Source organism: Heliangelus exortis, chromosome 1, assembly GCF_036169615.1.
Source record: "Heliangelus exortis chromosome 1, bHelExo1.hap1, whole genome shotgun sequence".
Classification (NCBI taxonomy): domain Eukaryota; kingdom Metazoa; phylum Chordata; class Aves; order Apodiformes; family Trochilidae; genus Heliangelus; species Heliangelus exortis.
This window is the reverse complement of record NC_092422.1, coordinates 191,311,631-191,338,048: the sequence shown is the minus strand read 5'-3', so window position 1 is coordinate 191,338,048 and position 26,418 is coordinate 191,311,631. Positions and strand designations below refer to the sequence as shown.

Genomic DNA, 26,418 nt, shown 5'->3' with positions numbered 1-26,418 from the left:
CGGTGGAAATACAAAATCCCTCCTTACTGTAAAATGACCAGACATCTTAGATTAGACACCAGCTTTAAAATAACCAAAAATTGCCTAAGGTAAGTGTCTTTTTGGGATGTCTACCATTTACTCTTCACCTAGACACCATTCCTGCAGCTCTGGAGACTGCTCAAGATAAAGTTGTCTCTTGGGGATGAACTTACCACCTCCCAGCCCTACATTGCACAGCTCCTCCTTCCTAGTTCTGTTACTGTATTTATTTAGAGTCTGGCTGCATCCTTTTGAGACATTTCCATCTTCTATACTCCGAGGTACTTCCTGCCATAGCAGTGTTTCTGCCACCACATGGGTGGCACAGGTGAGAAATAATGACTGCTGAAAGTGGCTTGAAAGTTTTACAGGGTAATGTAAATTAAATCGATAATTTGATGACTGCCCTGGCCTTGCACAATAAAGAAGGGAGGGGATTAGTTGATAAATACCAGTGAGCATGATGTGATATTAGCAATAAGCAAGTAGGCATTACACATGGGCAACACAGATTAACAGGGCATGCAAACTCCTTTTCCTCACTGAAGACGGAGGTTCAGGCAGGGCACACCTCAGGCCAAGTAATTCCCCATTTTCACTTTTTTTTCCCCTAGACAGTTGCCAGTAGCTCAGTAGAAGGACAAGCCCCACAGACACCCGATCCAACACCGTTTACCCATTGCGTTCAGGGCCGCCCTGAGGGGCAGAGCACTGCTGGGCAGGGTTTTACCTCAGGGTTACCAGCGAATCGCCCCTCAACCCGCGCGGTACCGCAGACTGCCTCTGGAACAGAAGGGAAAGAGGAGACATTCCCACCCCACAACCTTCCCCAAGAGGGCCCGGGACAAAGACGCCCGAGCTGGGCGGAGCCCCACCGGACCAGCGCTCCCACATGGGACGAACCCGCCCAGGCTGGCGCTGTGCCCGCCGCTTTAACCGCCCGCCGTGGGTGGTGGCCGGCGCAGTGCGCATGAGTTCGGGGCCGGCGGCTTGGCAGAGCCCGCGTCAGATCGGAGGTGTCGCTCCGGCCACCTGCTCTCCTCCGCCCGGGCTCCCTTCCCTTCATCGCTTCGCCCTTCGCTGCCCCTGCTGAGAGAGGTACGGACCGCTCCTCGTTGCCGGTGAGTGCGGGCTCCTCTTGCTGTACTCCGGCTTTGGGGATCTTCCCTTTCCCCTTTTCCTCGGTCCTGGGCTCCCCGGAGCAGGGCTTAGGGGCGAGGGGAGCCGCTGGCGTGAGGCGATCGGCAGCTCCCGCCGTTCCGCCTTTACCCCTCGCTCCGTCTGCCTCAGCGGCCCCTTCGGGGAGAGGCCGCCGCGTGTTTGTCAGCTCTCGGTAGGAATGCTTCGATATTGGTCTTATTACTCACTAATGGGTGTTTAATTATTTTTATCCTCCCTTCTCCTGCCCGAGCAGCAGTCGGGACGGCGGCTGCTCGCTGTAGCTGCGCGGGCTCTCGCCTCGTTCTTCCCTCCCTTCCCCCCAGGCGGGTTTGGGCGGTGGGCTGGGACCTGACCAGCCCCCCGGTTCCAGCCCCCCGGTTCCAGCCCCCCGGTTCCAGCCCCCCGGTTCCAGCCCCCCGGTTCCAGCCCCCCGGGCAGCGGGAAGGGGAACGGGCACAGCCCCGGAGGGGTGCTTGGGGGTGCCCTGAGTTCGGTGGACGGAGGAGGAAAGAAGAAAAACTACTCCTAGCTCCCTGCTGTATGGGAAGCTTAGTTTTTCGGTATTGAGCTGGGTATTGAGGGTTATTTTTCTTATATTTTTTTTCCCCCTTGGATTTCTTGTTTTTCCCCATCATATCCTGTCCAAAGCAATTTGCGTGTGCCAACCGGCAACTTAAAAAAAAAACAAGGGGGAAAAGAGAGTTAAGGAAAGGCTTCGTACCCCTGCATTGTGAAAACTTTGGATATACGCTGTTACTGACTAAGGGTGATGGGAAAGAGCTGCCCTATTCCTCATTGTTTTCTGACTGTCTGCAATTTAATGTTCCCGTTGGAAAAGCTATTGGTTTAAGCAATAGTAGATTCTAGTTCAAAATGCTGTTGTTTTTTTTTCGTTTTTTTTTCCTCTACCCTCTGTCAGGTGCTTTTTCCATCTGGAGCAGGCAAGCGTGAGATGGCTGGTGCTCAGGATCATAATCGTAGGTAGCTCAGGAAAGGTTTAGTGTGGGTAAAAAAACCCACACAGCCTTAAAAACACTCCCGGGATTTTCAGTGATCCAGGGTCTCAAGGGTTTGTTTCCTGAATAGTTTTTGTTTTAGCGTGGCACCCAGAGGAGGTAGCTGGATGTGGAGCTGTGTTGTGCTTGGTTCTGAGCAGGGGTGTAGCAGGAGTGCATTCCTGTGGTAACAAACATGCAGGTGAAATGGGTAAGAAATTAGGAGCAGGTTGTCTCTTTTTCTAAAAATCTTGCAAGGATTTTAAACTATAACAAGTACCAGAAATGCAAGTAATTATTATTTTATTTCCTGTTCTTCTTATGAAGGGCACAGAAGGAAAGACTTCTTTCCAAACCCATAAGTATTAGTTTTAAAAGCTTTCACAATTTCTGGCTTAGGTTAATAAAAAAAAGTGGTATTTTAAGAATCTTGTACAGATCCTTGGCTAGTGCAGCATTGCAGCAGATGGACTTCCTTGTGCAGGTATTATTATGAAGAATAATGATTGTGGCTTTTCTGCTTCCTTTGCAGTAATTACTGCTGTATAAGTGGGGAGCTGGTGCTTAAACAGTAAAAAAAAAAAAAAAAAAAAAAAAAAGTGTTGGTCACTCATGTCTCCAAGAAATGTAGATACTAATTATTTCCCAGAAGTGAATAGATTTTTCCAGATGCATCTTATTAAGGATTTGTTTGGGTTTTTTACAGCAAGTAAAATGAATTTTCATGACCAGAAATACAAGTAATGCCTAACATTGGAAAAGAGACAGGGAGATTCTATGTTACACTTCTCTATTTTGTAAATAGTATATATCTTCTCTTCCTGTTGGTCATAGCTGCTTTTTCTCCGCATGCCTCTGAGAGAAATATTAACCAAGAATGTTGGCAGAGGGGCTTGCTTGCTGGATACAGTAACTGGAACAACTTAACTCCTGAGCAGTTGACAAGTCTCAGGCTGACTGACCTTCCAGAATACTGGAGCATGAAAATAAATGAGCATATGAATGTGGCTTTCAAAGCCAGCCAGCCAGGCTGTGTCAAATACTGTTACCAAGTCCTCCTGCCTCCTTTTTTTTTAATTAAAAAGTAAAAGCAAGGAATTTTAATTTCCAGTGTAACTAACTGCCTAAAGATATCCTTTTCAAGTGAGTGCATATTGATTATCCCTGTACCCAAGGGACATCCAGGGCAAGACTTTACTGCTCTCTTTTGCCAGTGCTGTGTGCCTCAGATGTGTTCTACACTCCTCCCAATACCAGCACAACAGTCACAAAAAGAAACCTGGGAGAGCAACCTAAAATTAGCTGTGAGGCTGTGACACAAGTGCACTGGGGCTGAAAATTATCTTGCCGCCTTAAATACTCTGTAAAACAGGACTTGGTTCACCTTTGCTATGACTGTAACAGTAGTTGCATAATGAAACCTTAAACCCCAGTGATGGTACACCTGTGACAAGACAGAAGTTGTCTAATTACAGAGGAGTCTGGGCCTGAAAGTGTTTATGTATATTGCATGTTTCTGAAGTGTTGGCTGTTGTAGATAGCACCACCTTGATGTTAACAGGAGAGCTTTAAAAAGAGGAACTTTAAAAGAATTGGGTTCTTTCCTTATTGAAATTTGACATTTGAAGTCAGAGGAGACCTTGACCATCACCTGAAGGTGTCTGAAGCTCCATGTAATCCTGAAATAGTCAACTCAGGGTATCATATGTAGTTTTCCCACTGAGCAGATACCAGTTATCAAATCTCAACTGCAGAGTACCAGAGAGAGCCTTATTATCCTTGGGTAATACATTAAGAAGAAAAGTAACCACTCGGCACTGGCTGTAGCTTTATTTTTAGTTGGGGCAGGGAGGGATTCTGTCACTGTAAATGCGTGGGAAATGTGAGCTCTTTGGGGATCTTCTGCTGGTGACTTAATCCTGTGTTGTATTTGAACCTTTGGCACCAGCCTTCCCTTCAGGATTCACTTGAAGCTGCTGATGTAGTGAAGTGGGGGCAGAGCTTACTTGCAGGGAATAAGGCAAAGATGCTTGAGAACATGCTTCACAGTTTTTTTTTCCCCTCGAAATTTTGTCTTGGAGGCAAAGCAGTGTGCTTAGCATCATCAAATCCTGCATTGGTGTTCCCCTGTCTGTTTTAAAGGAAGCAGCATTTCCCAAACACTGGAGAGAGGATGATGAGATGATAGTGCATTTTGCTGAAGGTCTTGTGCTTATCTTCAGTAGGTAACTACAGTTTCTAAAGTATTTGGTCTCAAAAAACCTAAAATCCAGAAAGACCAGTTAAAAATGAAGCCCAGCATTGAACCTTCTTTTTCTGGTATCTTAAGGCTTGGATTAATGTGGTCAAAGGTGTGACCTTAAGCATTGTTTCCGAGCAAAAATTCAGTGTAGTAATGGAATTATTACTTAGGTGAGGAGAATGTTGGTTTGTGATTGTTTCCTTTCTTTTTAAGTGGTTGCTACATTTAATTTGAAATCCAGTTCAGCAAACCATTGAAGTGTGTGATGAAATATGCTAGTGGAGTCAGCTGGTTTTCAGTTTTACTGAATTGGTGCCTTGCCCATCTAGTTTTTTTAAAAACTTATGTACACAGGATTAATTATTTCACTGTTGGCAGCTCTTGCAAATTCTAGTGTGAGTTGTATGAATGACATTCAGTGTGTTTCCTGAGGCTCCAGCTCTCTGATTTAGAGGACTGAGAGAATCTTTGTTTTTAGTTTTAAAACTTAACGGATTTTGCAGCTCTTCAGCCTGCAGAGAAGTTTGAAACCAGAAAGTTTAAAACAAAATATTTGGGTTACTTGCATTAAGTTCTCTTGAATTCTGGGAGTCCCCCATGGTTGTTAGCACTCTAATTGCTTTGGTTGTAGCTGTGTGTCTGGCCTGGGCTGCCATAAGAGTAAACATTGCACAAACTTACTTGACATGAATTCTGGAAATCTCAGTCAGAATTGACATTCAAGGAAGTGTCTACACAAAAGTTCCAGTGGCCTGGCTCTTCTGTAGAGGACCATACTGTCACAGACTGGGCAAGTAGAGTGTAATATTGATTTATTTTTTTAATGGTCATCATTTCTATTTGGCTGGCTGTACTATGGTGACAGTCCCTCTCTAAAAAATATCAGGAACTTTTCCTGGTTACTGGATGATAAATAGCCATGACTGCGTTGGACAGACAGGATTTTTTTTGAGCAGATGAGTGTTCATCAAACTGGAGTAGTTTAGCACGTTATCATCAGCATCTGCACCTGTGCTGTGGAGAAGTCAGAATTTAACTGTGGGCAGTTTTGGTTTACCTTGGTTTCTAAACATTGTCAGCTCTTGCTTCAGTTTTGTTCTGATTCTTTCTATAAGAATAGCTTAGAAATTTACTGTCTTGATTTTTTTTTTTTTTTTTTTCTTTTTTGTGTGTGTGTGTGTGTGTGTGTGTGTGTGTGTGTGTTCAAAGCCGTATCTCTTCAGCCATCTCATGTGCTCCTGGGTTAGTCAACTTGTCTGTGAGGCCTGTCCTTTGTAGGCAGTACTGTCACTTAGTCTGTTCCTCTACCAGAGAGTTTCAACCTTACTATATATCACAAGGGCAAGTCATGGGTTGCCTCTGAAGTTGAAGGACTTATTCTATTTCTTCCACTGAAGGAGATGAGAAGAAATCAACTGCTGATAGCTCTGTCCATAAAGAGGAAATAAGCCCACAATACTGGATCACTTCATTTTGAGGAGTCTGTAACAGCAGTGGTTTAGTGAAGACCTGTCATGGGCCAGTTGGTTTTGTTTAGCTGTGATCTTGTACAGCAGGTTTAAAGGTATGTTGCAAGAGCACTTAATACAAGGCAAAATTCACCAGGTTATTAGGCACAAATACCTGGCCTGGTTTGGGAAGCCCCATGGTCTCTTTACCATGACTTGCAGAAATTTGAATGAATCCCCACTCTCTCCTTGCCTTGTTTTACATACTCTTCCTTCAGCATCTGCTGCTGCCAGAGACTAATGGAGATGCAGGTCTTAGATCTGCCCCTGTACCCTCGTTTTTATAAAACCTATCTTGCAGTAACCCTTTGAGTGACCTCTGAGTACTTTCAGGTGCTTTTTCCAGATGCTTAACTCCCCCAGCTGGAGCACACTATGGAGTACAAGATGCCTGACTGTCTACAGAGCTGAGTGTGTGCATTGGTACCTCTGTGTGCAGCTGACAGATTAAACAAACCTTGAAGCTCACTGGCCAGCTCTTCTCTTGCAGCTCTTTCACTGAGAAATAGCTGTTTAAGAACAGGCAAAGTGTGTGTGATGCTCAGAGTGCAGTCTGAGCTTAGAAATATAGCCTAAAGATGTTTTATGCAAAGAGCATTCCAGAAGTCATATGTATAGTGAAGGGAGGGACTGATATTGTGCCCTTTTAAAAATGTATAACTTTCTGCAGATTGTTGACTCTACTTCCCTTAAGTATATCATGCAGTAAATGGGGTGATGCTGTCTGCTTGCTGGCTTTTGGCTCCTGGCTTACCTAGTGGTTAACTTTTAGCCTCTAAATGGCTTTCATTTTTGCATGATTGATCTTTTTGCCTATTAGGCTAGTCTTCAAGCAGGTTTATAAATAAACACTTTTTTTTTTCTGCTACTGCAGAAACAGTCCCTTGTAAATGCTAGTATTGAATTTTGGTGGAGAATAATCTTAGTGAGCAAAACTGTAAAAAATACCCATTTTAAAAGGACAGACCATACCTTATCTTTGGCAACTTAATAGTCTGAATTGTGTGTCTCTGTCAAAGCAAAATTAAATCTTCAGAGGTAAAATTCAATGTCAGCTTCAGAATGTCAGTTTCCTCCTCCTACCTTCTGCAAACATGCATGATATGCAATTGCATTGTTTCAGATCTCATGAAGGCCAGCCCTACTGTAACCAAGAAGTGATCATTTCAGCTGATAGAATCACAGCTGTCCTAAGATTCCTTTTTGGCATAATATTTGGGATCTTTTCTCCAGGTAGTACTGTTCCTGTCATGCTTCTGCACTCTTGTATCATGGTCTGATTTTTTTTTTTTTTTTTAATAAATCCCTAATGGCATGGGCACACATCTCTTAAACTAAGCAAAAATTAATTCCCACTATGATGCATTGAATAGACCAAGCAACAAATCCTGTTGCAAACAACTTTTATATTTAATTCATCTCTGAAGGTCAGGAGGAACAACAACCACCCATCATCCTGCTGTTGTTGCTCTCTCTGAGGGTGCTTACCTTATTTTTGAACCTTTGCTTATTACCTAGGTGATTGCCCTGAAATTCAGTAGATTATTAGCTATTTCTGTCTTAAATCCAGAGTCTTTTCTTTGATGGAGGGGATACAGAAGGTGTGAAGGGACTTCTGCATTAGCCATGGTTAGGAGGGGAATTTATAGAGCGTGCTGTATGTGTTGCAGCAGTGCAGGGCAACTCCCATCAGCTGTAACTGCACTAGGCACTGTAGAAATGTGTAGAAGTTTCTCCCTTAAAGCATAAAAAACACAACAAAGTGGAGAAGAAATAATAGATATGAATGGGTTATGATCTTACTGATGTGTACCTTTGAAGTGTTAAAGATTATGTGAAAGATAGGAGGGAAAAAGATCTTCCCCCCCACCCCCTTTCTGCAGGCTCACAGGCATATTGCACAGCTCCCCAGCTTTTCTGAAATGAGTAAAACGTCCAAAGAAGCCACAGTTTATAACACACAAGAACAATAATGCTTTCCACTTAATCTTGTGTGGGTGGCTCTCTTAACCAGTTGCAGTCACTGCCTTTGTTGATTGTTCAGGAGCTTTTTAAAACATCTGAGCACCAAAATGAGTAAGAGGAGCTTGCTGAAAGCAGAATTATTTGTTGTTATTTAGAACTTGTGGCTTTGATGTTTAATATTACTGAATCTGGGTGTTCCTGCTGTCCTGGATGCAGGTAGCCCACTACAAAGCTTAGACCAGTTATGCTGTGGTTTTGCTGTTGGAGAAAGCAAATAAAAGGGATTAATATCTTCATCTGATTAGTCTTTAAATATGGGTCTTGTCTATGATATGTTGTCATCTGGAGCTGTGACCTCTCATAAAGTAATCTATAAAATGTTGACAAAAAGTTTTGAGTATAATTATGGAAATCTAATAGTTGTCTGTCAAACATCACTGAGGGGCTAAACAAACATGGCATATCCATTTTATACTGGGGACACCTGGGTATGAACTGGTGCTGCAGTTTAAAAGTGTTGATGAGAAACAATACTCACCTGATGCTGGATGTCAGTAGGAGTACTTGCCTCTAGTGGGCCCCTCCCAAGAAAAACACTTTTTTTTTTCTATCTGAACTTCACTTTAAAAATCATGGAATAAAATCTGAAGTCGGTGAGTTCTCTGTGAATTTGAGATGTCACAATTTATCTGATAGTCTTGCCTTCTAAAAATGATATTTTTGTGTTTGTGGGTAGCTGTTCAGTGCCAGAGGGTTTGTGGTGGATGGAGCTGCTGCTGCTGCTGCAGAGGATGTTCTGGACTCGGGCTGCTCTTTTCTGCAGCTTTTTGGGCTGAACCAGGGTGTGTGGCAACCAGAGGTACAGCAGCTGCTGCAGTGCTCTGGTGTCTGCCTGTCTTGTGGTTCTGAAAACCTGGATCAAGAGCAAGTTTCTGCCTCTGTGGCATCACTTAAACACCATTACCCTGAGGATGCATTGTATCTGTTTATAGCCAGTGTTATTAATAGAAGAAAGGAAGAAAGTTCCTTTTATGTAAAAGCAAGGCTAAATCTTAATCATCAGACCTAATGTTTGGAAGAAAGGGTATTGGATGCTTTTATTGTGGCCATCCGGTGCTCTGTTTGTGTGGATTGTGCTTCCAAGACTTGCTGGACTGCAGCCTAAGTACATTGTGTTGGGGGCCTTCCCACAGGACATGTGTTGGTGCTACAGCATAGATGAAGTTCATACCTACCTCTGGTCATGCCATAGCCTGCTCCTGGGAGGAAATGATCAGCAGGATGGAATTGTTGCTGGGTATTGGCAGATGTTATCTCCCTGCTATGAAACACTAATCAGCTTACTAGGAGGCTCTAGTTTCTCAGCCCTCAGCTGACAAAGGTAGGGAGGAAGGAGAAGTAATCCAATTGAATTGGAAATGCAGGCTTGACTTTGCTTCTCATGTCACCTCTTGAACTGTAATAAAGGGAGAAGTACTTGGGAAGCAGGACCATCTCATTTCATTTGTACAGTGACAGGGTAATGGTATCCAGTTCCCAGCTGGATGTATGTAATGTGGTACCTCAGATCCAACTGTTTTGGGGAGTGCATCACGGCTGTGTCCTGGTCATGGGCAGGGTGACAGGGTGGGCTCTTAAAGAACAAGGCAATTTCTTGTTGTGAAGTATATTTTAACATATTGGAGAAAGAGAAGAGCTAGTTTCTACTTTTTTTCCCCTTGTGCTGTGCTGTTAGTGCAAAAGAATGACTTCTGTCTTTGTGGTACTTGGAGAATGAAGGAAGAAATTTTGCCAGAGTGTTTTGGGAGGTGACGACAATTCAGAGAAGTGTTACAGAACTGAGCACTAGGATGGCTTTAAAAACTGGTGGCTTTTGCTTCAGTAAGTGCTGGTGTGTATGTCTGCTCCAGTAAGCATCTTCCAAATGTACAAACACTGTTTCCTCATGGCTGAGTGAAATAAAAGCACTGTAAGCTTAAAAATGCAATTTTGCAATGTAGTGTGAAGGTGCAAAAATGGCACTGAGTTCTCTTTGTGGATCTTTTCACCAGCAATAGTTGGCATAGAGCTGCTTCAATAGCACATGAAGTGCAGCAGTGTTAAGAAATGAGCAGGGTTCTGTTTCCCTCGTGATCCATTAAATAAAAGTCTTGCCTAAAAGGTAGTAAAGATTAAGACATTTGAACTGGGTCAGGTGGTATCTCAACCCATGGGATTTTATTACTGTTAATGAAATGTTATTATGGAGACCACAAACTAAATCTATAGGACAGGTATGTATGCAATGTCCATGCTTGTGAATGTAAAGATCTGGTTTGGAAGCACATGAGATGGGGTACAGAACCTTGCAGTGTAGGATTTTAAAATCACCTTTTAGAAATAAGGCCGATTTTGAGGAGGTGCCCATAGGTTATAGATGTGTTCCAGAGCATGAAGATGTGCCCTTTATTAGCTTGCATGTGATCTTTTTGTTTACTTTTTATTTTTCATTCCTATTGAAGTATTTTGAATACCAGATTTGCATGTAACACATTGTTCTCTGCTTTCAGAAATGAATAAAGCTAGCAGCCCTACGTAATACCTTGATGGCATTCTGCACTTCATCAGGATTGGTGAATCAAGAGAGTGTGATGCCTAGAAACCTCCTGTCAGATTCCCCTGAAATGGCATCAGAAGAATCTCCAAAACACACACCTGGGAGCATGGAGAGGGGCAGCAGTGTGGAGAATCGTGGCAGCCAAGCTAGGTGCAGAAGTAACACTTTGGTAAGTGTTTTATGATGCTTAGCAGTACCTAAGTAGATTTATTCACATCACAGGATTTTTTTTTTTAATTCTCTTTTTTTAAGTGTTGATGTTTGCTATTTCTAGTCCTAAATGGGTTCTTGGGATCTTGGTCATTTACAAACTGAACGGCCAGAAAGAACTATTTTAATTTGGTCCAGCAGCTTGTTGTTCTGGTCTGATTGGCTCAGTGAGCTTGGAGAGTTCTTCTCTCTGGCCATGTGCAGTTCAGCGTTTGTCTCTGCCCTTGCTTTCTTGAGTAGTTTGTACAGGAACTTAAGGATAGCATTGGTCCTATACTCTTTTTCTTGCTTAAGCACCTTGTTGACACTCCTGAATGAAGGTCTAAGCTTATTCCACCTTCATATAATTAGGTGAGTAACAAATATGTCACCATAAACAAAGCTGTCTTCACATCACTGAATGAGTGTGTGGCCATTTAAATAGCATGTGAGTAATTGAGGGAGTAGGATGCACTTCTGCATTTTTCCAATTAGCAGGATGATTCAGCCAATGATCTCAACAGCACTGTTTGTACTGTGACAGCCTAAGCCTAGAAAGCAGGTATGGTTCTTTGCACATTTTTTTTTTTCATAATTTGAAAGTTTTTTCAACCATTTGAAAACTATCCATTTTTAGTTGAGGAGAGACTCCAGCAGACATGCTTTCCCTAAATGGGAATCTAAGTATTTGCCTTGCCTTAAATATGGAGTTAGGCTTTCCATATTTTTCCCCCTGTCTTCCCTTGCTAGTTTCCTTTTAGTTGTTTGTTGTGAAAGAATAAGTGATGAAAAATAACAAATTGTCTAGATGATATCTGTATTTATCTGCCTATCTCAGAAATGTCCAGTGTTTTGGCTACTCTTTGAGATTTTTGGTACTGGAGGTAATTCTAAGTGTATTCCTTCTTGGTTGTTTATAATGAAAATACAACTCAGTAATACTCTGCTGTATCCTTAAGGCAGCTTGTGTTGCTAGTTAAAACACAAAACAAGTATTACTTAATTTAGTCCCTTAACTGTTTCTGATCTGCTCTAGAATGAAGTTGCTAAGGGTCAGAGTGAGAGAGATTGAGAGTAGCCAAGTACACCACATAGGCTCAGGTAGAGTTTGTTGTTTATTATATGGAAACTGATTGGATCTTAGAAAATTACTGTGGGAGTTACACTTGGTTAAAGAATTACAACTTAATTTTTATGCAGAATTACAAGGAAGTTTTATGCATTAGTCTGACTCCAGTTTTCCAGCTTATCAGGCTAGTAGCCTGTCATGTTTACATGCATTTTCCTCTTAACTGCAGTGGCGATCATGAGTCTGGTCATTTGAAAAAATCTGTACTGAATTAGGAGGCTATCTATAAATCACTGTTTGTAAAGTCTCATCCTGAGTCTGCTGTGTCAGAAAATGACAGATTCCCTGAATGTAACCAGATCTTACCATGGGAGAACCTGTATGATGATGCATCAGCTAGAATTAGAAACCCTTCCTATTCTGTAATGCAGTAGGGTAGAGATGGAGTAAAGATTGGCTGCAGGTTTAGGCAGTTCCCATCAGACTTGTGCATCAACAGAAGTTCCTGAAGCCTTTAGTTGGTCTTGTTTGAGTTTGCACATGAAGAAAGTGGAGCATGTACCAACAAGTTTAATTCTGGTGCTGCAAATCCCCTTTCATGACTGTTCTTCCAGCAGTACAGTAGGAAGCATGTCTGATATGGCTTGACAGCTACCATTTGTGGAATAACAGGTTGGGGATTGGGAACTGTTTTCAATAAAGGCATAATATGAGTCTCTTGAGTTTAAGAGGGGGTTCTATGGTAAACTCAATATGCAGGAAATTCTGGCAGTTGGAATTGAGTGAATAGGACTCAGTCTTCAGTGCTGCTCAGATCTTTCCTTTTTGTGATCTGATGTAAGAAAACAGTGGTGTTCCATCAGCTCAACTGAGGCCTTTTACCTTTTCAGCACTGAAACAGGCTGTAGACATCCACAGGATAAAATTCTTTGAATATTTATTTTTCTAAATCCCTTTGTAATGGTGTTAAATTTTTTTTTTTTTTTCCCCCACTAAGTATCTGGGGACTCATAAGGGGAAAAGCTAGTTCCTGGAACATTCTCTTAGAGACCTTAACTTGTTTGAGAAAGTTTAGAAGATGGAGTCTTGATGGCCAAATGAGAGGCAGGGGACAGGTAACTTTGTGTAAACAAGAGATTTCTTATTAGAGCAATTATTAGAAAGACATGGTTTTTTTCAGGCATACCAGACCTTCCTAGCTCTGCAACAAGCAACCACAAGCTTACTTGCCTCTTCCTTTATTGCTTTTTTGGCTCTGTTCACCTAAAGATGTTAACAAGTCAGCTCAGGGTTGACTCAAGTTTTTTTTTAATGACCTTGAAAAGGAAAAGAGTGTAGCTGTGTTTTTATAACAGGCCTGTACTGCTGCAGATTTCTTCCTACTTGATTACAAAGAAGAGGCTCTTAAGCCTCTCTGTGTCAAACTACATTAGTCACTAAATATAACCTTTGTATTGCATGTGTGGAATCCAAACAAACCTAGGGATGTGATAATAGAGACAGACACTTGGGCTGGCTTTAGCCTATGCTGGCTGCTTAGAGCTGGTTTGGCTGACTCTTGACTGTTTTTGCTTACTGTGTGTCTGTGCTGGTGTTACTTGCTGTGGAACTGCTTTTGTTGGCTTAGGAACAACTTGGAGATGGACATGAATTGCCATGTGCTGAAAAGGTCTTTAAAATTGTGTGTGTGATTCATGCCAGGCAGTTGTTATCAGTTGAGTTTCATTTTGCCAGTTTTCTCAGCTTCTTCTTACCTACACAATAGTGCTTTTAGTTAATCTTTGGACAATTGCAGTCCTTAAAGCCCAATTTCTTTTGTTAAGTGGAAAGCAAGGTGCTGCTGTCCTGTCTTGATTTTAGTAGATTTTCCACATAAATGACAGATATTCTGGTTTGTATTTACGCTGCCAAATTTATCACAGCAGCTGCAGACAAGAACAAGGTCCTACATTTAAATGGGAAGAATGTTTGCCTTGATGTTTTTACCATCATCTAAAGCTGTTTCCTCCACCCAGCTTTTCTCTGTATCTTAACCATAAAAGCTCTTACACATGAGGATGTAAATTTGCACATATATTCTGGTTTCTTTTTCAGTGAAGGCCATGGGACAAATGTCCCAAGGATGGGACAAATGTACCATCTCCATACATGGCATCAGTTGCTCTGTCCAAGGGAGAGGGTAAACAAGAACGTTCTGTCTGCATTCTTGAATGATTCTCCCTGTGAGAATTAACCTGTAGTGAATATGGTTGCAATATTTAAGGACACTTAATTTAGGGATAAAACAAGCTTTTAGGGGGGGGGGGTCTTTGATTTTGTTTGTTTGTTTTTTTGGGTTTTTTACCTTTGTTTTGTTTTGAGCAATTTGCCTTGGTCCTGTGACTAAACAGGCACAAATCAACTTGAAGCCAGTCCTTCTTTTTCAGTGCTTCCCTTTGGTAATTGTACTGTGCATGTATTCTTAGCCATGAGTAACCACTTGTGTTTCTAGGTGTGAATTAACGTGCTAGGACAATAGTATCAACTATGACAATTATACCAGAAGGTGCTGGTTGTACCCAAAGTGAACTTTGCTACTTTGCACTACACCAGTAATAAGCTGTGTCAGTACCTTGGGCCGGGTTGCTACAACTTTAATGTATCTTCTGTATCCTAATGAGTGATAGGTTTGAGGGATAGTAAGTTCTTGGTAATCTCAGTGAATCATGCTGTGGAGGTGTATTTTTTTTCCTTTGTTTCAGACAGATTCTCTGTTAATGCCCAGTTCATTACTACTCTTTTTGGGTCAGTGGTGACCTCCAGAATTTGGTCAAGAGACCATTTATTTTGGTCAGTGATGGACTGGTTTAAATTGGCAGGTGGACATAATTGTAAAAAGGTGTCTTGCTGGTTCTGTGTATTAACAAGCTTCCTCTGTGGCCCTAACAAGACTTAATACCCAGTCACTGAAGATGGTTTGTCATTAGCAGGCACATTGTGCAGTACAGGAAACATTTTGAGCATTGGTTGCATAGATAGAAGACCAAGTATCTCGTGAGTAGTCTGAGCTGTCTCAGTGTCTTATTTCACATCCTCAGCCACTTAAGCAGGGTCAGCCTGGTTATTTTGTAGTTATGATGTCTCTTGGAGCCTAAAAATGAGTTGCTATGATCTTTATCCTTTTTTGGGTAAGTACAGGCAATTTAAATGCACCCTGCATGATCTTTTAAGTGCACTGTGTTACCATCTTTTTGCCTCAGCCTCTCTGAAGAGGCCCTTGGTATAGAAGTTACTGAAAAAGGACAGATTGTCTGCTAGCCCACTGCCACCTTTTTTTTTTTTCTTTCATAATCTGAGTGTCCAGAGCCTCTTGATGCTGAGCTGCACTTCAGCTACATGCTCCCTCTCTATGCTGATACTCTGCTGGCTTCACTGTGCTACAGGGCCTCTCACTATCTCCAAGTACTTTGCCAAGTAACAATACACACAAAAACGAGAAAAATTGACTGTTTGATACTTTCTATGGATACAGCTGATTTCTTACAGGGTGTGGGGTGAGCTGTGCTATGTTTCATCCACTTCAAAAATAAGCCATCATTCCTAAAGCAGGGCAAGAAGTAGAGAGGAAGAGGGGCTTGAGAATTGCTTGCTTGGGACCATGACTGAGGTGAAGAGGCTGATTCCTAGCAAGGAATGTGCATTCAGGATCTATAAACTATCATTCTTCAAAACAGGATCTGGTAGGTAAAGATTATTCCAGCAGGTGGGCAGCTCTACTCTGTAACCCTCACTGATAGGCATTCTTGAACTTCCAGAGCTATTTCTTTGTATTTCACTACCTTATTTTTCAACACTTGGATTAGAGTTTCTGTAATACAAAAGCCAATTTTAATTTGTCCTGCCTTCAGTACACAGTGGTCAGTGTTTTATATAATGAAACAGATACAGTGCTGCATCTACCTACCACCTGTTCTTCTTTGTTTTAAAACAGAATGTGCTCTCCTCTTCCAGTCTTCTGTGCAGCTAAACTTGTAGTATTCCTGGCTTTTTTCTGGACCATGTCCAGTTTGGCTGCATCTTTTCCAAAGTTCAGTGACTGAATCTAAACTGTGTTCTGAATAAGGATGTGCTGTTACTTCATCACCCTGGTTAATATATCCCAGGATGACATTCACATTACCTGAACAGCACTCTCTTCACAGCACTTAAACCCACTTGCAAATTCTTCTGTCTTGTATTGCCACTTAGCCATTGTTCAGAACTCTGCAGTCATGTGTCTGTCACTGAGGTTCATTTTGTGGACTTACCAGCACACTGATGTGGTTCATGAAGATCTGATTCTGCCCTACCTTGTACTTTGCAGCTACATCTTCCAGAATAAGGGCACCAACAGGTACCATGTTAATTGTCTCCTGCTGATAGTGAAGTATCAGATAAGTATCAGAGGTGTTTAGGACTAAATCTGTTCAGGGCTTGTCTGGTTTTGAGTCAATTTGTGATGCATTATGATACTTCCCAAAAATAAGTCTCTCCCCCATCCCCCAGTTACACAGGTAACTTGCAGTAACTTAATTTAGGAATTGATTCCTTATTCATGAGTGAACATTTTGGGGGACCACATAATAAAGCCTTCAAATCAAGACTTCTCATGCATATGCCTACTGGCCAGTAGTGCTCTCATGGGAAATGAGATTGACATAAAATTATTTGGTTTTTGTAAGAAGTGTGCAGTGGCTTTTGCCTGAAATGTCTCCCAGGTTTTCTCAATGGTGTTCTAACTGAAATTAATGGGACAAAGACATTATAAGCTGATCAGAGTAACTTTGATAACCAAAGAGATGTCTTTAGAGTTTAGGTAGACTGTGAATTGCTTTAGTTTGCTTTTTTAAAAGTAGGTTAGGAGTAATTTCATCAGTTTGATTTCAGTTCATCTGGTTTATTTTTTAAATTCTTCTAGATAATTTGTTTCCTAAATTATGGTGTATTGATTATATGCCTTGCTAACTATTATGAAGCACACAGGTACAATTATGTAAATAAACTGAAGAAAACAACATTCAGTATTATAGACATCTTCACCAAATGAAATGGTATTATCAAAATCATCAGATAGTGGGTTGTAAAGGAAGTACTTTTTCACACAGCACACAATTAAACTCTGGAACTCATTGCCACAGAATGCTGTGAATGCCAGCCATTTAAATGGGCTTAAACAATAAGATGAATTCATTCTAGAAAAGCTCATTAAGGGCTATTAAGTACCCAGATGTGAGTGCAACTGGGGAGTCCTTAAACCCTGGGTTGCTGGAAACCAGAAAGGTGGAGGGAGGCAAAATAAAAATTCATCCAATCCACAGCAATTCTTTTGCCCCCAGCTTTGTCCCCCTGCCCTGTGACTGCAGGGGGGTGAAGGTGCTGAGCTCAGTGGCTTTCTTGCTCTGGTCCTCTGTGGTTCTTATCTGTAATCCACTCCCTTCCAATTTAAGCAATGCAGAGTTGTGATCCATTCTGTTTCCCTTTTCTGTAAATACAATCAGAGGTGCTTGGGTTTTCTTCTCTGCTGAAGGTTCTGTCCCTGTTCTTGTACTCTTTCTGCATGCAGGGCTTTCCTTCTCCCCCTTTCTTCTTGCTGCCTGCCTTGCTATTAGCAGGATGAGGCCTAAGTGGTGCCACCTTACTCTCTTCCTCCTACACATTAGAGTAGTTTGCTCCCTTCATGTTTTTTTGAGAAGCATCTTGTCACTTCTCTCCCATGGACCTGTGCCTCTTTGGCACTCTCAAGTGTTTGATAAATCAGTTGAATCCACTGTTCTCCTGGTATTTTGCTAATGAAAGTGTAACTGTTTGAAAGGGCTAATGTAATTTGGTTTTCTAGCAGTTTTCAGAAGAATGATTGGTTGGCTGGGTTTTTTGTTTGGTTTTTGGGTTTTTTTATGTTTTGTTTTTTAACCATTGCAGATGGGTGGTTTTGGTTTTTCTTTTTTTCCTTCTCCCTGCTGTTCTCTTTCTGTCAAAGCTGTGCCGGTCTTAGGATTCTAGGTCTGGATGCGATGTTAAGAATTTCTTCAGATTCATGGGAAAAATTGTGAGCTTCTGATATTAAGTCATTCTTTTGAACAGATAGGAAAGGGATCTTTTCTATGAAACAGATTCTGTTCTTATTTTCCTTTTTTTTTTTTTTTTTTTCCCTTTTACACCAAAGACTGTCATAACATACTCTTTCCTGCTTGTGCCAAGCAGGAAATATTTGGCTGCATAGGGATCTAAAATATTAATACCAGCTGAGCATACTCAGCTATGTCAGCTGATTGCATCCCAACTTTCTTCTGTCCAAGCAGACTTTAATCCTCAGCTAAGGCACAATTTTCAGGTTTTGAATTTAGGTTACCTTTTGTCAGTAGCTTTACAGTCAATAGCATTGGGTATATGGGAGATTTAATTCTGGAAGGTGTGTTTGTGTATTAAGTTGGTGGAAAGTATGAGGTGAATAACTTGAGTAGCTGAAAAGACTGCCTGCTGAAAATCCAGATTCTTCAAGAAGAAAGGAGACCCAGAAAACCAGCCCAGAAAGAATATGAACTGTTCCAGTACTTGAAATATGTGGAAAAATAAACTAATTACAAGTATATTTGGTAACCTTAGTTAAAACTGGCACCAGTTGACTACAACAAAGTTCCTCCCATCTTTCAGAAAGCTTTAGTGTAGGTTCTACAAGTGGCCATTTTATAATACATCAGTTTTCTCAGAGCAGTGGTAAAGCAAGTCACTGCTTGCTTTACATCTCTGAGCTCCTTTGGTTTGACTAATTCGAGTAGGTTTATTTTCACCATGCTTGTGTGTCTAAAATGGGATTATTTCCTTGTCTCAAACTGAAACATGCCTTGCCTGAGGGGTTTTCTAGCCAGGCTGGCTGCTTTGCATCTCAGTATGGTGACCTGCCATAATCCTGCCTGTTCTGCTGTCTTTTTTTTTTTGTTGTTGTTTTTTATCTTGAAGGAAAACTGCATGAGGAAAGAGATCAAAATGCTGAGATGAGGTTGGCCTTTTAAATATAGGCACCATTTACTATAAATATGTTTGCAAAGGGGATGCTCAGTGATTTTGGATCCCTTGCCTAAGTGGAAACTGCTCATTTCAGCAAAATCCATGAGGGATGGGAAGTTATGAAGAGCTCTGCTGACCAGTCCTGCACGTCTCACCTGGCATGGAAGAGTGCTCAGTCTTGCAGCACAAAAAGGGATGGAAGGAGATACTTCTGCCAGTCTTTTGCTTCAGTTCACATGCTGGTTTGCTCAGGTCTTGGTCAAGTGAATAAAGCTCATGTGGGAAATGTTCTTTTACAGGAGCAAAATGTGGTGCAGTCATTTCTGTACTTCATGGTGCCCTGAATCTGCTGCCACCATGAACCTCTTAAACACAGCCCCTTTTTTTCCCCTTGCCTGAGGAAGTCTGGCACTTGCAGTGAGCTCACCCACAACAAAAGCTGCTTGGAGTTCTGTTCAGCTCCAGCTAGGACCTACCTAACAACAGCTCCTTTCCTGTCATTCTCTCGCCTACTAGACATAGCAGCCCTATGAGTATTTGGGTGGGGAAGGAAGGAGATTGCAACATCCATTAAGGAAAAAAAAAAAAGGCTTGTCTGTCTCTTTTTCAAGTGCAGCTGTAAAACTTTCCTTGGCCTTTGAAGACTGAGCTCTGCCACGCAGTGGGTTTGACCTGTGGAGTACATCAGCCTTTTAAGTTAGTGCTTTAAATAGGCAGTTGCAAATGGGATCTGAATTCAAGCTTTTGTAGCAGTTTTGCTGCACGTTGGAAGAAGTTAATTATTCTGATAATGCACTGTGGATGGTAAGATGAAGCTACAGGAACCCACACCTCTGCCCAGCCATCAAACCATGGTCACTGCAATGGCAATAAATCTGACCCTCCAGAAATGGAGTTAAAGAATGGATTTCTTGTTGACACCAACTTTCTATTTCCCTGCAATTTTCACTCTTCTGATGTAAAGAAAATGCTGCTGTGACTGAAGACTGCTCTGTTCCTATGATTGCAGCCACAGATAAGCCTGTCCTGAAGTGTCTGAACTGTGTCTGTCTGCTGTATGTCATTCATTTATTTACAGGGAAAATGTTCTACTGGCTACACAGGAGAAGGCAACTAAGGGCCCTAAAGGATTTATTTTCTCATGTGTAGTGTTTTGACTGCTTAGAGACTCACTGCCACTTGGCAGAGCTTCACAGTTCTTAATCTATAGGCTTTTCTGCAGAGGTACATTGTTCTTATTTTTCATGCCAGGGATGGGGATAAAAGCATGGTTTGTGCAAGGAGTTAACAGGTTGAGCTGCACACAGTTTTTTCTATTCTAATCTGACATAAGATGATCTAAACAGGCATGGTGAGTTTGAAGCAAGTTGTGCTGCCCTAGCAAGAACATGTCTCCCTCTTGGTTATATGCACTACGTACCTTCCTGTATTTACTTAACTTGCTCTGATCCTCCATTGAGAAGTAGCTTTGTTACCTGTATGCACAACCAGATGTCCTTGGAGAAGTGAAGAACAGAGATGGGAAAGGGAACTGTCTTGTGTTGCATTGCTGGTGCCTTCTTAGGTTGCTGATGGTGAAGTTTCCAGCATGTGCCTGGTGGGAGAGAAATGCAGTCCAGAAAAGGCAAAAAACCTCACTTACTTTTCAACAATACTTTGTTACATTCCAGAATTTTCACAGCTCTCTTGGGAAATGTTTTTCCTGTATCCATTGTCTTAACATAGTGCCTTTTCTAATCGTTCTTTGTCATCTCCAGGCTTCTGGAAAAGTGTTTCCCAGGGTGTAGGTGGAAGGGAGTTTGCGCATTGCTGCTCAGCCTCTCATAGTGATGCTGTGCTAATCAAGAGCAGTGACTCATAGAAAATGAACACTGGCTAATTCTAGTGATTATTTATCACTCCTGTGGTCTACAGGATTGTTTCCTGCTGGAGAAAATAGCCCAGGGCCCTCACTTTACTGCTAGGGAAGATGTCTTCATATTTATTCTAAATTTGTCCTTTCACTAACTCAGAGGGGAAAGCTTTAGAAAGCTTTTCCCTTCTTATTATTACTACTTTATAATCTACAGTATGACTCTGGATAACTTGGAGACTGCAGTGGTAGAGACAGATTTCAGCTCCAGCTCTGCCACTGGAAGCCAAGTCCCACTTTGGTCTAGAGCTGAAAGGAAATTGACCCATATGTGGCACTGTCCTGGATGGACCTTTGCCTCCCATGCTGCTCCCAAGCCTTGTCCCTGAATCTGACACAGCAACTGAAACAACTTATACTCCAGTTCAGAGCCTGAAGAAGATGTCTTAACCCTTGAAAGGGAATGTGGGGGGTGGATTTGGTTTTGGCTGGGTTTTTTTAAGTCTGCTTTTATGATCTTTTAGCAATTTTTTGGGGGGTCCAACTCAAACAGATACTTTTGTCTGCTGAACAAGTTCAGGTATGTTAAAGCTTTAAAGGATTAAGTACCAGTTCCTATTCCTCAGTCAAAGCTAATGTACTGTGAACTCCTGGATTTTTTTTATTCCCCTCTTGCCTTGTAGTGGCTGAAGGCCTCTTTGAGAAGGGATGAAAGAGCAAGCAGTAGATGCTTCTGATGTGACTGCTGCCTGTTCATCCTGCCACTTCTGGTGTTCAGAAAGGGCTTCTGTTTGCTGCCAGTGTGCTTACCTTTTCTCACCTGTAGGGTGTTAATCTTTCCAGTGTTTTTTTTCTTTTTTTCCCATAGGATGATGAGAGTCTTAAATACTTAACTCATGAAGAGCAGGATGTTCTCATGTTCTTTGAGGAAACCATAGATGCCTTAGAAGATGACTTGGAAGAGCCAGTCCTATGTGACAGTGGCATCCACTGTCAGTCTCCAAGGTCAACAGAAGAAAATGTGTCCAGTCATTCAGAGACTGAAGATATCATTGACTTAGTACAATCAACACCTGAAAGCAGTGACCATGAAGGCCTTCCCACCAGAGATGCAGAACCAGGTAGTAGTATTTCTTAAAAGTGTGGTTCTCCTTTTGGCCTAGCCCTGACATACTCCAGTTCTGAACAGGAACAGTTAATCAATTCTGTATCTTCCCTACTGTGTCAAGGTGAATCTGCTACACATCAGGAGCTCTATGGATCATGATTTCAAATAGACTCCTGAAGTTCTTGCTGTTACTGTAACTTTTTTTTTTTCCCCTCAAGGAGGTCATGCATATGATTAAGTTGCTGGACTACTATCTCAGTCCCCTACCCAGTGACCGAGTTGTAAAAGAACTGAGTATTATGCAGAGTCATTGCAGCAAGGCAGGCTGGTGTTCATCAATCTACTCTGCTTCTCTCAAAGACCTTTTAAGACTTTCTCTAAGAGTTTTAAGATGGCAGATGGGTTTTACTGATACTCTGTGCTGGGACTGAAAAGCATGTGAATCCTATCAGTAGGTTTGTGACAAGATAATGTATGGTATGTTGTTTTTCTTCATGCTGTAGAGTTTTTTCTCTCTGGTTTTGGAGGTTGAATTCATCAGCTGGTACATGGTGGGATGTAATGTGTCCTCTCATGGCTGTTACACTAAGTAGGAATTGCAAAACTCTTGTAGAAAAAGCATCCATTGTAATACAGTAAAGTTAACATGCAGATTGTGAGTGAATGGTAGAAAGAGGGCTTCTAGTGAGCACACTGAACTATAGCATCACCTACAAGATGCCATTGCTACAAGTTCAGTTACAGTTTCCTCTGGCTGAGTGGGCTGAGTTTGAGCTAGAAATTTTGGGGGAGTACTGTTGCTAATCCTAGGTGAAGGGAAGTCTTGTGTTCTGCTCTGTGTGAAGACTTAGTAACACTATTGCTGCTTTTTCTTTTAAGTGTTGGATGCTGCATGGAGAACTGAGAGCCCAAAGCCAGCTGTACCTGCTGACCTTCCCCCACAACCTCCTGCACCACCACCACCACCACCACCACCAGTACCTGAGACACTTCCTCTGCCTCCTCCACCTCCTCCTCCTGTGCAGCATCCAAAATTGCTTCGCTCTGTCCCCACTCCACTCATCATGGCCCAGAAGATATCAGAGCAGCAGATGGAGAGCAGAGTGTGCTTCCCCAGTGCCCTCAAGGAAGGGAATTCAGACAGGAAGAAAACCCCAGTGGTCAATGGTGATTATTCTGTGGCTCCAAAGCACCCTCCTGCACCAGCACCCAAACTGCACCGCTTCCCAAGCAACATCAACATAACAAGTGTCAGTGGCAAAGAGTTCAATGAGACTATTTCTAAAGCAGCAGTTAATGTCCAGGAACGGAGGGCCCAGGTGTTGGCCAACATCAATGGAGGAGCTTTTCTGGCAGCTGAACTGGAGGAGAAGCTGCAGAAAAATGACTTCTTGTCACGTAACAGAAGTTCCTCCCTAAGGGATCTCTCCTCTGAGCAAACACGATACGAGGCCCTGACAAAACTGGGCCTGGTTAAGGGAAAGGCAGCTCAGGACCAAGTGGACCATGCCCCAAGCACTCAGCAGCTTGATGTACAGCCCAAACAGGCAGACACTGTTCCCAATGGATATCAAAACATCCATGATATTTTAAAAAGCAAGCCCAGCCCTTTCCTTCCTATGGGCAAAACCGTAACAATCAAACCAGAGGTAGCTCTTGCTGCTAACAAGGTCAGCACCACGCAGCAGAACACAGAAAAAAGTTTCAGTGATAATAAACAGCTTAGTGTAAACCTGGAGATGAGGAGGAGATCAGGTTCACTGCCTAGACCTTCAGGATTTCGATCCCAAGGGATAACAGTGAAGTTTTCTGGTCGTGGCTCCACAGAAGAAGCCCGGAGAGAGGCACTCCGGAAACTGGGGCTACTGAAAGAGACTGCCTAATTTGGATGGGAATGTTTTGGCAACAGGGGGGATGTCATGGCATGGTTTTGTGCTAGAATAGTTCCAAAAGGATTGGGATAATCCAGTTTGGATGAGGGGAAAGTTCCCTTCTTCAGACAAGCTAAGGAGGTACTAGATACTGTGGAACGACCACTCGTGCTTATCCCAGAAGGACTGGCACCATGTATGGCCATGTACAGCAGTAGGTTTTGGCTCTCCTTCTGACAGAGATGCTCATCTGTTGCTCTTTTGTGACTAAGAGGAATTATATTTAAGTAATGCTGAACTATAGCAGACAGAATCTCATTAATGAAGTGTACAGTGCAGTATTGTTGTACATAGAAAACTGTGGCAAATCTTTTGCCCTCTCTGAAGCCAAAAACAAGAGCTCCATTTTCCTTGCCCACATGCATGTCTGCTTGTGGGAGCTAAGTATATGATGTCAAAACTGGAATTTGTTCAGTGACAAACATGACTTTTTGGTGTCTCTTTTATCTGGCTTGGCTTTATTCCCTACCAGTGTTGGAGTCTTCTTCTTCCTTGCTCTGTCCTCTGCTCAAGACTGCACAGAGGGGGGGGTTTGACCTTCTCAACTGAGCAGCCCAAGCTCTGGGTGGGTGCCTGTCATTCTGCTGCATCACTTGAAGTCTTTCCTTTCTTCCTTGCCACCTGCTCCTTGGTCATGCTCCAGCGACCAACGTGTCCAGTGAGAGGCACCAGAGAAGCCTCAAGGATATGCACCATGTGCTGCTTTTCACCCTGACAGCCAAAGAGTCTCCAGACAATCTGTGACCCCAGCTGTTCTGTACCTGTGACCATCTCATAGCAGAGAAGCCATAGGAACAAGTTAACTTTGTACCAAATGTGAGAACCTGCTGTCCCAAGTCTTACCTTTTACTTAAAGGTTCCCATGAAGAAAGTTACTTTTTGAACAATGGCTAAGTTATACTGAGTAATTTTAAGTTCTGTTACTTCTGAAAACTGTCATTTGATCTTCCAGTAGTTTGACAGCCCTGATAATCCTCTGCTCACAGCCTTATTTGATTCTGCCCTGCCAATGCATAACACAAGTTGCAGCCAAAATTTCTTGCAGGCTTAGTGGAGTTTCAGGAGAGAGCTGTATGTAAGAGCACATTGCTCCTGAAAGGTCCAAGTTGGTGTATTTTGCCTTTGCTCAGTGCTTTTAAAGGTGGCCCAAAAATATATTTGTTGGTATGTTTGGGTTTTTTTTTTTTAATATAGCAAAGCTGCTCTTCCACATTAAAATTCCCTTCCCTTTTTATACACCTAAAATCATCCAGAATAGCCATTTTAAAACCAAATGCCAAACTTCAGAACTGCTAATTTTTCTTTTGTTATTTCTGCATGTTTGAGTTCTCTGTGTTTTGGTTTTTTCTAAAGGGAAAAACGCACTTACTCTCTGCACTTTCTAAAGCTGCAAGCAACCTCCTCATTTTCCCAAGAAGCTGAGTAATAAACCTTGGAGAAGAGGAGGGGAGTGGCTATAATAGAAACTGACACACCCGTCAGCAAGGAGCTCTGACATAACTGTGATAAACAAGTTTGTAGTTCTTGTGATAAAGTATTTCAGACTTGCTGAGCTGTACTTGTAAATGAAGCTGTCATGAAGGAAAAATCTGCATTGTTCTCAACCTGCCTCATAAGTTAAATTTTTTGTTGGTTTTTTTTTTTTTGAATTATTATTATTTTTTTTAAGTTATCTGCTTGCTGCTTAAATTTTTAATTATGTTGTTATGGTATCTGGCTGGTTCTGTTATGTAGTTATTCTTTTCAGCCTTTTCACTGGGTAAGTGATCATGTTGCTCATTGTGACAGGCACTCTATACATAAGCAATCAGTAATTAAAGTATGTGGCCATTCCTCAGTCTATCTAGCACAGCATTTATGCATGCATAATCAAATGTGAGAAGTGTTGCTGAAACAAAAAAGGCTTCTTGTCTGCTGTGAGTAAAGCACATACTATTTTGCTGAGCTCTGAGTCTGTAGTCCTAAATCAGAAAGATAAGGAAGCACATAAAACAGATCCAAGCACCTGCTTCTCTGCAGCCTGGAATGGAGTCCTACACGTGGATAATACATCATAATTTATTAACATAACTGGCTAAGTAAATTTGAATGTTTCATGACCTTTGTGATTTTAAATCCTGCTAAAGCAAATTCTTCATTATAAATGTGAGGTGCATACAAAGCAATCTTCACATCTAATCATTTCTTTCCAGCTCACTTTTGAGTTGTGTACAGCTGAGTCCATCCTAAGCAAATGGGGAAAAAAACCCTGGCACTAATTATTTAATTGAAGTTCTGTCCTATTCAATAAGTCTGTAACATGACCCTGCTAAAGAACAAGCACAAAAAACCAAACAAACCCCCATAAATAGATGTTTAATATCTAAAGTATAAAGTTGTGGTATGCTGAATTAGCTGGATCATATTCTCTCATCTTTTTGTGCAGGGCTGCATCCTCAGCTGGTGGGAAGGGAGAGGTAGATCTTCATTAGCCATAGAGGATGTGGAATGAGGCATTTATTGTGGCCCTTCATTATAGCAAATATCCTACTGGTAAACTCTTCTCTGTGCCTAAAACTGTAGTAAGTAAAGCCATGTACTAAATGAAGTTAAAGAGTCTAGCTGCTAATAACATGTATATAAATTTAGCTCTGTTTTGTGTATCTTGTTTTGTGTGTATATGTTGCTGTGATTTTAATTTTCCCCCCTTTGTGTTAGAGGTAACTGTCTTTCATAAATCTGATAAATCATCTATTAAACTGGGATAATACCAATGAAA

At 41.9% G+C, this 26,418-nt stretch overlaps 1 protein-coding gene across 4 annotated transcripts; it reads left to right on the top strand.

Moving 5' to 3' along the window:
* Positions 1-1,001: 1,001 nt before the first annotated feature.
* On the top strand, positions 1,002-26,418 carry PROSER2 (proline and serine rich 2). 4 transcript variants are annotated; one of them, XM_071734152.1, is made up of 5 exons: positions 1,006-1,142; positions 7,051-7,160; positions 10,442-10,657; positions 21,490-21,745; positions 22,609-26,418. In XM_071734152.1, exons 3-5 carry the CDS (start codon positions 10,478-10,480, stop codon positions 23,610-23,612), a joined length of 1,440 nt encoding a protein of 479 aa, XP_071590253.1. In that variant the 5' UTR covers positions 1,006-1,142; positions 7,051-7,160; positions 10,442-10,477; the 3' UTR covers positions 23,613-26,418. The 4 variants fall into 4 exon arrangements, with proteins under 4 accessions (XP_071590255.1, XP_071590252.1, XP_071590253.1 ...); XM_071734154.1 differs by lacking the exon at positions 7,051-7,160 and having other exon boundaries at positions 1,002-1,142; positions 21,490-21,742; XM_071734151.1 differs by lacking the exon at positions 7,051-7,160 and having other exon boundaries at positions 1,002-1,142.